The sequence below is a fragment of the Elephas maximus genome, chromosome 6 (genome assembly GCF_024166365.1).
Source record: "Elephas maximus indicus isolate mEleMax1 chromosome 6, mEleMax1 primary haplotype, whole genome shotgun sequence".
NCBI lineage: Eukaryota > Metazoa > Chordata > Mammalia > Proboscidea > Elephantidae > Elephas > Elephas maximus.
In genome coordinates this window covers 19,383,238-19,396,940 of record NC_064824.1, presented here as the reverse complement: position 1 = coordinate 19,396,940, position 13,703 = coordinate 19,383,238, and the positions used below count along the sequence as shown (strand labels likewise).

The 13,703-nt window shown below is 39.9% G+C and overlaps 1 protein-coding gene across 11 annotated transcripts in view; it reads left to right on the top strand.

Annotated features, from left to right (window-relative positions):
• The window catches only part of EPB41L5 (erythrocyte membrane protein band 4.1 like 5), a 221,259-nt gene that overhangs the window by 28,402 nt on the left and 179,154 nt on the right, over positions 1 to 13,703 (top strand). For all 11 annotated transcript variants that reach the window (XR_007518074.1, XR_007518075.1, XR_007518078.1 and 8 more), the window contains exon 3: positions 3,582 to 3,686. Coding sequence is in view for 7 of the 11 variants with exons in the window: in XM_049889155.1 (XP_049745112.1) it covers positions 3,582 to 3,686 (105 nt within the window). In the remaining 4 variants the exon portion in view is untranslated. The remainder of the gene's footprint in view (positions 1 to 3,581; positions 3,687 to 13,703) is intronic.

Sequence of the window (13,703 nt, the reverse complement as noted above, 5' to 3'; positions counted from 1 at the left end):
AAGATGTGGCAGTCTGCTTCTGTAAAGATTTACAGCCTTGGAAACCCTATGGGGCAGTTCTCCACTGTCCTGTAGGGTCATCATGAGTTGGAACCGACAGCTTTTTTTGGGTTCACCATCTCTCAGAAAACAAGGGCAAAGACCAAGTTACTTTGAGTAAAGCTAAATTCCTTCTCCAGAGCTTTTTGAGGACAAGTACTTACCTGTTTTGTTGACCCATTTTGTTGCCTAGAGCAGTGACTGCCACATAAGTAAGTGTGCTATTAGTATTTGTTGAATAAATCAAACAAATTAAGAACAACAGTATTTGGGACAGATCATTAACTTTAATATAAAACAGATTAGTTCCTAAAGGAGAAATAGTTAAAATCATTTTCAAACCCAAATTCTTTATGTAATGAGGATTCTTGTCCTACTTGGGGCAAGATACTGAATTAACAAGTCTTGCTGGCTTCCTCCCCCAAGATTAATCCTTGAGAGCATAAAACCTAAGAAATTAAGAGAAAAATCAGAACTCCGAGGAAAGAGGTGTTGGTGCTGGTGTGAGTGTGGTGATGGCTACAGCGGGATTGCTGCTGGTGTGGCTGTGGGTGGGCAGAATGGGGGAGGAAGTCAGTCTGGATTCTGTTATGTGTCCCCTCTTCACCATTGTTACCTTGAGATAAGGAGTCTGAGGGGCTTGATAGTAGTGACTCAGACAGTAGGTTCAAGTGTCCTGAAGTTCTGTACTTCAGGACAACACTCCTAAAGTTGTTAGCTTATGGCTAGTCCACCCTGACTCATGGTGATCCCATGCACAATGCAACAGAACTGCCCAGTCCTGCTCCATCTCCATGATCGGGTGCAGATCAGACCATTGTGATTCATACTGCTTTCACTGGCTCATTTTTAGCAGTAGACTGCCAGGCTTTTCTTCTTAGTCTGTCTTAGTGTGGAAGCTCCACTAAAACCTTTTCGGCATGGTAGCAGCACGCATGTCACCACTGACAGACGAGTGGTGCCTGCGCATGAGGGTCATCGGCTGGGAATCAAACCCAGGCCTCCCTCATGAAAGGTGAGAATTCTACCACTGAACCGGCAGTGTCCCATACCCCTAAAATTTTAAAGACCAGTCGCCGTCCAGTTGGTTCTGACTTGTGGTGACCTCATGTGTGTCAGAGCAGAGCTGTGCTCTGTAGGGTTTTCAATGGCCTGTTTTTCAGAATTAGATTTCCAGGACTTTCTTCTAAGGCGCCTCTGGGTGTACTCAGACCTCCAGAGCCTGTTAACCATTTGCCAAGAACTCCACCCTTAAAATCATCTAAATTCAGTGTCGTTCGCCCACCAAACTCTTGTTGTCCGCTGCTGTCAATTGGATTCCTACTTTTGGGAATCAAAGGAATCCCTTCCTCTCAGTGGTACTTCTGCTTCTCCCTAAGGCTGAGTCTCCCTCCCTAAGGCTGAGTTTATTTCTGATCTGAAGAGTTGTTTGTTGAATGAGAAGTGATTAACTATGATTTTTCTGGTTCTGAAGGCTTTCCTCCCTAGGCTCACCCTTCATCTATCACTCCCTCTGTCTTCCCTCCTAATATTCTCAGAGCTAAATGAAGTTGATACAGTCTAAGTTCAGACCCTTTCTCTTTACACATTATCCAGAGAAAGTAGCTAATATTCCCAAAGGAGTATGGCCAAAATAAGGAGACAAATGAGCACAAGCACCTGAAAAGTCAAATAATAGAAGATAAATGGCATATTCTGTTACAGATGGCCTAGAAGCAAAGGCAGATAAAAAAAATTAAAAGGTAATAAATTTCTAAAAGATAAGAACAAGTATTAGCAATACGAAACAAGAACAAAAACTTAAAAGAACTAAATGGAAGTATTAGGTATGAGAAGTATAATAAAATGAACACAGTTGATGGGATAAAAAAGAAGAATGAATTAAGATAAAGGACAAATTAGTGAGATGGAAGGTTACATTGAGGGAATTCTTCCTATAAAGAGGAAGGAAGGGGCAAAAAATGGAGAATATGAAAGAAAAGTTAGCTAAATAGAAGAAAAAAGAAGTGACACCACCTAGGTAGGAGACTTTAATGACAAAAAACAAATATTTGAGGAAATAATAGAGAAAGATTTAATTAAAGACAGGAAATCTCAGATTAAAAAGGCCCATAAAATACTGGATAGAGTTAAGAAAAAACCCAGACCTATACACATGATAGTGAAATTCAGGGCTATCAGAGATACAGAAAAGCCTGAAAGTTTCCAGAGAGAGCAGATAACATTACAGAGGAACAAGATTCAGATTGACATCACACTTTTCAGAAGCACCATTGACTGCAAGAAGACAGTGGAGTAATATTTTGTGAGTTTAAAGGAAAGTAACTTTGAGTTTTATACCTATTGAAGTGTCGAGGGCATGATTAAAATAGTCTCAAGGATAGACGGCCTTAGGCGATTAGCCTACAAAGACATGGGAAACATTTTGGAGGAAGAACTGAAATGAGAGGGGAAACAAATCTAGGAGATGTTAAGGATATGTCATGGATTGAGTATCTGTCAACTTGGCTAGGTCATGATTCCCAGTATTGTATCCTTGACTACCATTTTGTCATCTGATGTTATTTCCTGTGTCGTAAATCCTATAACCATAATGTAATGAGATGGATTAGTGGCAGCTATATTGATGAGATCTACAAGATTAGATAGTGTCTTAAGGCAATCTCTCTTGAATATAAAAGACAGAAGTGAGCAGAGAGACATGGGGACCTCATACCACTGAGAAAGCAGTGCCGGGAACAGAGTGCATCCTTTGGACCTGGGGTTTCTCTGTGGAAAAGCTCTTAGCCCAGAGGAAGACTGATGAGAAGGGCCTTCCTCCAGAGCCAACAGAGAGAGAAAGCCTTCGCCTGGAGCTGATGCCCTCAATTTGGACTTGAAGCCTATTAGACTGTGAGAGAATAAATTTCTGTTAAAGCATCCACTTGGGGTGTTTCTGTTAGAGCAGCACTAGATGACTAACATAGGACATGTAAATTTGGTATCTTCTGCATTGATCACAGTAGTTTGCTCATTTTCCCATGTTCATTACCACCTTCCAGTTTTGTTATTGCTTTTGCTACCTTGCGTTCTCTTCCAGCTTAAGACTGTCTTCGTGAAGCCTTCACTGATAATTCTAGTCTCCGTGGCTGTCTCGTCTGTAAAATCTGTTTGCAGGTGTAGGTGGTCCCACATAATTTGTACTCAGTTGTTCTAATATGTCCTGTGTATTTTCTCTTTCCAGTTACACTATAAGCTGTTTTAAAGTAAAGACTCCAAAAATTGAGACGGAACAAGAATTTCTCCTTAAACAGCATTGGGTACAAAGTAATACTTGTTGGTTGACAGGCAGCAAAGTACATATAAGTCACAAATTCTCTTTTGACCTTAAATGATTTATTGGAAACTACAATCTTACTTATCACCTGCTAATTGGCAGTACTTTTGAGATTGCCGGTGATGCATTCTGTAAGAGATCTTACATAACTTATGTAACATCTTGTGTTCAGACTTGATGATCTTGTAAGCTGCTTATCGATTAATTTATATTCTTGCCATTTCAGAAAAAAGCCAAAGGACAAGAGCTGTTTGATGAGATTATGTACCACCTGGACCTTATTGAAAGCGACTATTTTGGACTGAGATTTATGGATTCAGCACAAGTAGCAGTGAGTAACTGGTTTTTGGATGTTCCAATATGGGGGCAGAAAGGGAAAATTTCAGATGATGCACAAAGCGCTAAATGCTATGAGACCATGTCATCCGAACTGAATGCCCTTAGTATTAAATAATAAATTGGCAACCTTTATTCTTTAATAATTGGGGTTGGCAATTTTTCAAGCAGGGAAGTTATATTTTACTTAAGGAAATTTTATCTAGAAATATTGTGCAGGATTATTTGGAGTATACAGAAATTGAATTCAGGGGAGTCTGTTGCGGAAACTTCGGGGATAAAGTAATAATAAGCCCTGAAGTAGGTCATTCACAGTAGAAGGGAAATATGGAGAGGAAGAAACAGTGATGGTAAGGATATCAAGACATTTAAGCCTTGTTTTCTGGGAGTCTGTGAACATTGTTTTGTGTGTGTAATTACATAGTAATTGCAGTGTCTAGGATCCATAGAAGAATATATACAACAAGAATTCCCAAGTTCTTTTTGAAGGGCTTTTTTCGTGTGTAATTAGTAAATTAACTGGAATATCTTAGTAAGATACTGTCTTAGTTCTCTAGTGCTGCTGTAACAGAAATGCCCTCAAGTGCTTTAACAAACAAATTCATTTTCTCAGTTTAGGAGCCTGGAAGTCCCAATTCGGAGTGCCAGCTCTAGGGAAAGGCTTTCTCTCTCTCAGCTCTGGAGGAAGGGCCGTGTCTCTTCTGAGCTTCTGCTCCTGGGGGATCTTCCTGTAGCTTGGCATCTCTCCTCCCCGATCTCTGCTTCTTATCTCAAAAGAGATTGACATAGGAGGAAACCTATACTAATCCTGTCTTATTAACATGCCAAAGAGAATCCATTCCCAAATGGGATTATGAATTTCTGAGTTCTGGTCTCTGGATGGTGTTAGTAGAGATGTTTCTGTTTTGTTCTTCTTCTTAATGTTCTTAATTTTTCTTCTATTAGACTGAATCCCCTGTAGTGAATGAGTCTTCTTATCTCTGTTGCTGAGTGTGTAGTAAGCACACAAAGCACTTTCGTTTGTTTCCTTTTTTTTAAATAATTTATTTTTTGTGAAAGTTTGCATAACAAGTTAGGTTCCCATATGACAGTCTGTACACAAATTGTTCAGTGACATTGGTTACACTTTTCACAATGTGTCGGCGTTCTCTTAAATTGTGTTGCTGGTTCTGTTTCTAGTATTCTAGTTTCCCTACTCTTTTCTCATTTTTGCTTTAGAGTAACTGTTGACCTTTTGGTTTTATTTAGATGGTTTTTTAGTAGAGTACCATTCTTACAGGTAATATCCTTTATTTTGTGTGCCACTCTGATATTTGGGTGAAAGATGATCTTGAGATTGTTTCAGTTCAAGGTTTAAAGAGTGTCTCAGGTTGATAGTCTTAGAGAGTCCTCTGGTCTCATCTGGTCCATGTAGCCTGGCCTTTTTTAGGAATTTGAGTTTTGTTTTATATTTTTCTCCCATTCTAACTGGGACCACTTATTGTGACCCTGGTCAGAATGGTCAGTGGCGGTAGCTGGGTACCATCTAGTTCTTCTGGTCTCAGGGAAGATGAGGCATGGCTCTTGTAGGTTGTCAGCCTTACAGACTTGTATCTTCTCTGATATTTTGAATATCTTACTCTTTTGCTCCTAACAAGTAGAGATCAATAATTATATCTTAGGTGGCCTCTTGCAAGCCTTTGAGACCCCAGATGCTACTCGCTTCACTAGGATGCAGAGCGTGGACTTGGCGAACTATATTGTGCCAGTTGAGTTGTCCCATGAGTCTATGGTCCTAAGCTTTCAAACCTAGAAAACCAATCTCAGAAGGTGTTTGGTTATGTCTGAGAAATATCTGTAGTTGAGTCTTCAATGAATATATGTGCCTGTATACTCAAATCTCTATTTACACGTACATTTACTTTTTTTTACCTGGTTTTTATAGATACTTTAACGACGGCACTGGGCACTGGGATAGATACTTTGGAAACCCTGGTGGCGTAGTAGTTAAGTGCTATGGCTGCTAACCAAAGGGTCGGCAGTTCAAATCTGCCAGGCACACATTGGAAGCTCTATGGGGCAGTTTTCCTCTGTCCTATAGGGTCGCTATGAGTTGGAATCGACTCAATGGCACTAAGTTTATAGATACTTCTGTCTCTTGTCGCATACGTATGCAACTGTACCTACCCATATGCCTATACCCATCCATATGTGATCATACTCTGTTTTTTTGGTTTTTGTTGGAATTGTTGACTTACTTCACTTACATTATGCCCCCTGGGTCTGTCCATTATAATGTTTCACAGACTCATTGTTTATGGTTGTGTAATATTCTGTTGTATGTATGTACCATATTTTGCTTATCCATTCATTCATTGATGGGCACTTTGGTTGTTTCCATTTTTTTGCTGTTGTGAAAGAGTTGCAGTGAACATAGGGATACATGTGTCTGTCTGTAGTCACTACTTTTAGGTCTCTAGGATATATACGTAGAAGTGGAATTGCTGGATCATAGAGTAGTTCTATTTCTAGCTTTTTTAAGAAAGTGCAATACTGTTTTCCCTAGTGGTTGTACCATTTTATAGTCTCATCAGCAGTGAATAAGGGTTCTGTTCTCCCCACATCCTCCCCGATATTTGTTGTTACCGGTTTTTTAATCAGTGCGGTGTTAGCCAGGGTGAGATTGTATCTCGTTGTAGCTTTGATTTGCATCTCTTGAATAGCTAATGATCATGAGTATCTTTTCATGTGTTTGCTGGCTGCTTGGATGTCCTTTTTGGTGAAGATTCTGTTCATGTCCTTTGCCCATTTTATAATTGGGTTGTTTGTCTTTTTGTTGTTTAATTGTTGAACGTTTCTATACATTTTAAAGATTAAACCCTTATCAGATACATTGTTTCTGAAGGAGTTTTCCCAGTCTGTAGGTTATCTTTTTACTCTTTTGATGAACATAAATTTTTATTTTTTATGAGGTCCCATTTATTTGTTTTGTCTTCTGCTATTCTTGCATTTGTTTTTATGTTTGTTATCCTATTTTTACAAAAGATTAGGTCCTATTGTTTTCTCCTAGGAACTTTACAGTTTTAGGTTTAACATTCAGGCCTTTGATCCATTTGAGTTAGTTTTTGTGTATGGTGTGAGGTATGGGCCCTGTTTAATTTTCCTGCCAGTGGATTTCTCATTTTGCCAGCACTGTTTATTAAAGAGACTGCTTTTGCCCCAGTGAATGGACATTGACTTCTTGTACAAAATCAGTTGTCCATAGATGGCTGAATTTATTTCTAGGTTCTCAATTCTGTTCCATTAGCCTGTGTATCTTACGTTGAACCAGTATGAGGCTGTGTTGATTACAGTGTCTTTATCAGGGCTTTGAACTGCTTCCTCCTGGTTCAGTCATGGCTGAGGAATCGAAACTGGAACAGACACAGGTTTCTACAGTTTGAATAAACGGGAATGATAACTGGAATGGGGAGAAATTACAGGTCAGAGTCTTGGAATGGGAGGCCTAATAAGCCCTTTCAGGAGCCTGATGTGTGAGATTGAATTATTGGCAGGACTGTGTAGAGCGACATACGTTCAGAGTGGTGTAGTTGCATGCCATTTTTGAGCAGGGCACTGCTGGTTCCAATTCTGCTAAAAATCTGACAGGCAAGGCTATGTAGTGTGTATGCTGCCCTTGTTTTCTAAGAGGGAGGTTGGGTTTCTAGCAGGGCTTCAACCTGGAATTTTCCCTTTTCCTGGTTATTGGTCCAGTTCACCCAAATTAAAAAAAAAAAAAAATTGAGTCTATTCCAGTTTCCCTTCATTGACCTTGATTGAGATGGGAAGAACTGGTTCGAAGCCCTGGGCTCTATAGTATGTTTTGGGGTGTGTGGGACTGCCTGCTTTACTCTTCCTCAGTGTTGCTTTGGCTATTCGGGATTTCTTTCCATATGAAGTCAGTCATTAGTTTTTCCCTTACAGTAAAGAATGTTGTTGGGATTTGTATCAGGATTGCATTGTATCTGTAGGAAGAATGTTTTAGGTAAGACTGACATTTTCACTATATTAAGTTTTCCAATCTGTGAGCATGGAATATCTTTTCATTTATATACGTCTCTTTTAGTCTCTTGTAGTGATGTTTTGTAATTTTCATTGCATAAATCTTTTATGTCCCTGGTTAGGTTAATTCTTAGGTGTTTTATTGTTTTGGGGGCTATTAAAAATGGCATGTTTTTCTTCATTCTTTTTTAGAATACTCCTTGTTACTCTAAAGGAACCCAAATGATTTTTGTGGGTTGATCTTGTACCCTGCAATGTCACTGAATTCTTCTATTAGTTCCAGCAGTTTTTACTTGTGGAGTCTTTAGGATCTTCTGTGGATCAGATCCCCCACGTGTCTGTCAGTTTGCCATACCGTGGGGGCTTCCATGTTGCTATGATGCTGGAAGGTATGCCACAGGTATTCAGATACCAGCAGGGTCACCCATGAAGTACAGATTTCAGCTGAGCTTCCAGCTCTGGAGCCATGGCAAGCCAATCGTTGCGCACCTGTGGAGCTACAGCAAGCCAATAATTGGGCACCTGTGGAGCTACGGCAAGCCAATCTGCTTGCTTCCTAGTCATCTCTTTTGTAGTCCCATAGTCAGACTGGGAAGAAGGACCGGCAGTCTAGTTCTGAAAAGCATTAGCCAGTGAAAACCTTATGAGTAGCAGCAGATCATTGTCTGATATAGTGCTGCAACATGAGCCCCCCAGGTTGGAAGGTACTCAAAAGACGACTAGGGAAGAGCTACCTCCTCAAAGTAGAGTTGATCTTAATGATGTGGATGGAATAAAGCTTTTGGGACCTTCATTTGCTGATGTGGCATGACTCAAAACGAGAAGAAATAGCTGCAAGCATCCATTAATAATTGGAACCTGGAATGTAGAAAGTATGAATCTGGGAAAATTGGAAATCATACAAAATGAAATGGAATGCATAAACATAGATATCCTAGGCATTAGTGAGCTTAAATGGACTGGTATTGTCCATTTTGAATTGGACAGTCATATAGTCTACTATGCCGGGAATGAAAACTTGAAGAATGGTCTTGCATTCATTGTCAAAATGAACATTTCAGGGTCTGTGCTGAAGTACAACACTGTCAGTGATAGGATAATATCCATATGCCTACAAGGAAGACCAGTTAATATGACTATTACTCAAATTTACGGACCAACCACTAAGGCCAAAGATGAAGAATTAGGAGATTTTTATCAGCTGCTGCAGTCTGAAATTGATCGAACACACAGTCAGGATGCGTTGATAATTACTGGTGATTGGAATGCGAAAGATGGAAACAAAGAAGGATCAGCAGTTAGAAAACGTGGCCTTGGTGACAGAAACCATACTGGAGATCGCATGATAGAATTTTGCAAGACCAGTGACTTCTTAATTGCAAGTACCTTCTTTCAGGGACGTAAACGGCGACTGTACACATGGACCTCACTGGATGGAACACACAGAAATCAAATCAACTTACATCTGTGGAAAGATGATGGAAAAGCTCAGTATCATCACTAAGAACAAGGCCAGGGGCTGACTGTGGAACAGACCATCAATTGCTCCTATGCAGGTTCAAGCTGAAACTGGAGAAAATTAGAGAAAGTCCACGAGAGCCAGAATATGACCTTAAGTATATCCCACCTGCATTTAGAGACCATCTCAAGAATAGATTTGACGCATCAAACACTAGTGACCGAAAACCAGACGAGTTGTGGAATGACCTCAAGGATGTCATTCATGAAGAAAGCAAGAGGTCATTGAAAAGACAGAAAAGAAAGAAAAGGCCAAGATGGATGTCAGAGAAGACTCTGAAACTTCCTTATGAACATCGAGGAGCCAAAGCAAAAGGAAGAATTGGTGAAGTAAAAGAACTGAACAGAAGATTCCAAAGGGCAGCTCAAGAAGACAAGGTAAAATATTATGATGACATGTGCAAAGAGCTGGAGATAGAAAAACAAAAGGGAAGAACACTTTCAGCATTTCTCAAGCTGAAAGAACTGAAGAAAAAATTCAGGCCTCGAGTTGCAATACCGAAGGATTCTACGGGGAAAATATTAAGCGACGCAGGAAGCATCAAAAGAAGAAGGATGGGAGGCGGAGCCAAGATGGCAGAATAGACAGACACTTCAGGCAAGCCCTCTTTACAAGGACCTGAAAAAACAAGTGAAACGAGTATATTTATGACAAGCTAGGAGCCCTGAGCATCAAAGGCAAGCTCAGAAAATGAACAGAGGGGCAGGGGAAGGACGAGATGATTCAGAAGTGGAGAGGAGTTACCAGACCTGAATCATGGGGAGCCATCAGGCACCATTCCCAGTGCGGTGGCAGCGGGCTGGTACTACTGTTTGGCCACAGTTTCCTCAGGGAGAAGCATCCGGCCACACAGCCTACTCACACCTCCGGAACCAGAGAAGAGCGGCGCTCTCGGCAAAAGCTAAGTACTTGCGTATATTTTAATGTGCCCGCCCACCCCCAAGCCAGCTTCAGCGGCTGAATTTCCTGGGCCTGAGATAGGCACTGTTGAGCACCTAGAGCCATCCTCCTGGCCTTGGAGAAGGAAAAAACTTGCGTTTGGGGGAAGACATAATTTGTCACCTCCACTAACCGGGGGAGCTCAGGACAGAAGTGGCTCCTGTCCAGTCATAAACGGTCTGTGGACTTTGAGCACCTTTCACCTCTGCATGGACCTGTATGGGCCTATTTTGGGAGAATAGGCTCTTGTTGGCAGGCTCCAACCATTTCAGCTGTGGGGTGGAGAGGTGGGTGTTTGATGTCTGACATTGCTTTGACTATTAAACAGGGTCCTCACCTACCCACATAAGAGGCCTAAGGACTGGTAGCTCCACTCAGGTCACCCAGCCACCCGCGACACAGGTCCAAGGATAACTGGTACCTCTCAGTCCTTACAACCAAAAACATTGGGTGCCCACGGTCCGTCTGCAGAACCCACCCACCTGCACACTCTAGGGAAGAGGGACGCGCTTTCCTCAGAGACACTTGGGGGTCAGCTCTCAACCCCCTGCCTTGTTCAGAGTGTGACCCCTTGGTGCAACCAGATACTGGTACGTACACTAATCCCCCCTGCCCCTCTAAAACTGTAGGACAGAGCCTATACCATATACTTGATGATCAGCTACCTGGACACCTGAGCTGAATTCATACAAGAAAAGTGAACGGACTCCTAGACTGATACACCTGATAACAGCTCTAGCCATCTGGGAACAGGATGTCAGAACACCAAAGGTGAAAATACTGAAGCTGGCTCATTCAATCAACCCATCTGGGCATATCAAAACAAAACAAAGCAAGAAGCTACAACACAGTAAGCAAGCATAAACTAATACAATAACTTAAAGATGGTTCGGAGACAACAGTTGATATCAAGTCACGGAAAGAAACACACCGTGATCTCCTCAACAAGCTCTCAAAACAAAGAATCCAGGGATCTTCTAGATGAAAGTGCATTCCTGGAATTACCAGAGGCAGAATACAAAAGTTTAATATACAGGACCCTTCAAGACATCAGGAAGGAAATGATGCAATACGCAGAACAAGCGAAGGAACACAGATAAAGCAGTTGAAGAAATAAGATTATTCAGAAACATAGTGCAAAATTTGACAAGCTGGAAAAAATCCATACACAGACAAAAATCAGAAATTCTGAAGATTAACAATAAAATTACAGAAGCAGACAACTCAATATAAAGTCAGGAGCAGAATTGAGCAAGAAGGCAGAATTTCTGAACTTGAAGATAAATCACTTGGCACTAATATATTTGAAGAAAAATCAGATAAAAGAGTTAAAAAAAATGAAGAAACCTTAAGAATCACGTGGGACTCTCTCGAGAGAAAGAACCTACGAGTGATTGGAGTAGCAGAACAGGGAGGGATAACAGAAAATACAGAGAGAATTGTTGAAGATTTGTTGGCAGAAAACTTCCCTGATATCGTGAAAGATGAGAAGATATCTGTCCAAGATGCTCATTGAGGTGCATATAAGATAGATTCTAAAAGAAAGCCACCAAGACATATAATCAAACTTGCCAAAACCACAGATAAAGAATTTTAAGAGCAGCTAGGGGTAAACGAAAAGTCACCTACAAAGGAGAGTGAATAAGAATAAGCTCGGACTATTCGGCAGAAACCACGCAGGCAAAAAGGCAATGGGATGACATATTTAAAAAATTGAAGGAAAAACATTGCCAGCTGAGAAGCTGAGAATCATATATCCAGCAAAACTGTCTCTTAAATATGAAGGTAAAATTAGGACATTTCCAGATAAACAGAAGTTTAGGGAATTCATAAAACCCAAACCAAAACTGCAAGAAACACTAAAGGGAGTTCTTTGGTTATAAAATCAATAATATCAGGTATCAGCCCAAGACGGGAACACTGGGCAGAGCAATCAGAAGTCAACCCAGACAGGGAAATAAAAAAAAAAAAGTAAGATTGGAAAAAAAAAAATTCAAACAGGGAAATAGTGATGTTATTACATAAAAGAAGACAACATTAAAACAATAAAGAGGTAGTAAGAAATGTAATCATAGACCTTCCATATGGAGAGGAAGATAAGGCGATACAAAGAATAAAAGTTGGGTTTAATTTCAGAAAAATAGGGGTAAATAATAAGGTAATCACAAAGGAGAGAAACTATCCTACTCATCAAAATAAAATACAAGAAAAAATAGAGACTCAGCAGGAACAAAATCCGCAACAACGAATATGAGGAAAGGACAATTTATAATCTACTCAGCACATAAAATTAAGTGGGAAAAAGAAACTGTCAACAACACACAAAAAAAAGACATCAAAATGATAGCACTAAATTCATATCTATCCATAATTACCCTGAATGTTAATGGACGAAATGCACGAATAAAGAGACAGAGAGTGGCAGAATGGATTAAAAAACAAGATCCATGTATATGCTGCCTACAAGAGACGTACCTTAGACTTAAAGACACGAACAAACTAAAACTCAAAGGATGGAAAAAAATATATCAAGCAAACAACAATCAAAAAAGAGCAGGAGCGGCAATATTAATTTCTGAAAAAATAGATGTTAAAGTTAAATCCATCATAAAGGATGAGGAAGGACACTATATAATGATTAAAGGGACAATATATGAAAAATATATAACCGTATTAAATATGCATTCAATGACAGGGCTGCAAGATGCATAAAACAAACTATCAACATTGAAAAGTGAGATAGACAGCTCCACAATAATAGTACGAGTCTTCAACACACCACTTTTGGTGAAGGAAAGGACACCCAGAAAGAAGCTCAATAAAGACACGGAAAATCTAAATACCAAAATCAACTAACTTGACCTCAGAGACACACACAGAATACTCCATCCAACAGCAACCAAGTATATTTTCTTTTCTGGTGCACATGGAACATTCTCTAGAATAGACCACATATTAGGTCAAAAAGCAAGCCTTAGCAAAATCCAAAACATTGAAATATTACAAAGCATCTTTTATGACCATAAGGCCATACAAGTGGAAATCAATAACAGAAAAATCATGGAAAAGAAATCAGACACTTTGAAACTGAACAATACCCTGCTCAAAAAAGACTGGATTATAGAAGACATTAAGGATGGAATAAGGAAATTTATGGGATCTAATGAGAATGAAAACACTTCCTATCAGAATCTTTGGGACACAGCAAAAGCAGTGCTCAGAGGTCAATTTATGTCATTAAAGGCACACATCCAAAAAGAAGAAAGGGCCAAAATCAAAGAATTATCCCTACAGCTAGAACAAATAGAAAGAACAACAAAACAAACCCTCAGGCACCAGAAGAAAACAAATAATAAAAATAAGAGCAAAACTAAATGAAATAAAAAACAGAAAAACAATTGAAAGAATTAACAAGACCAAAAGCTGGTTCTTTGAAAAAATGAACAAAATTGATAAACCATTGGCCAAACTGACAAAAGAAAAACAGGAGAGGAAGCAAATAACCCTAATAAGAAATGGGATGGGCGATATTAC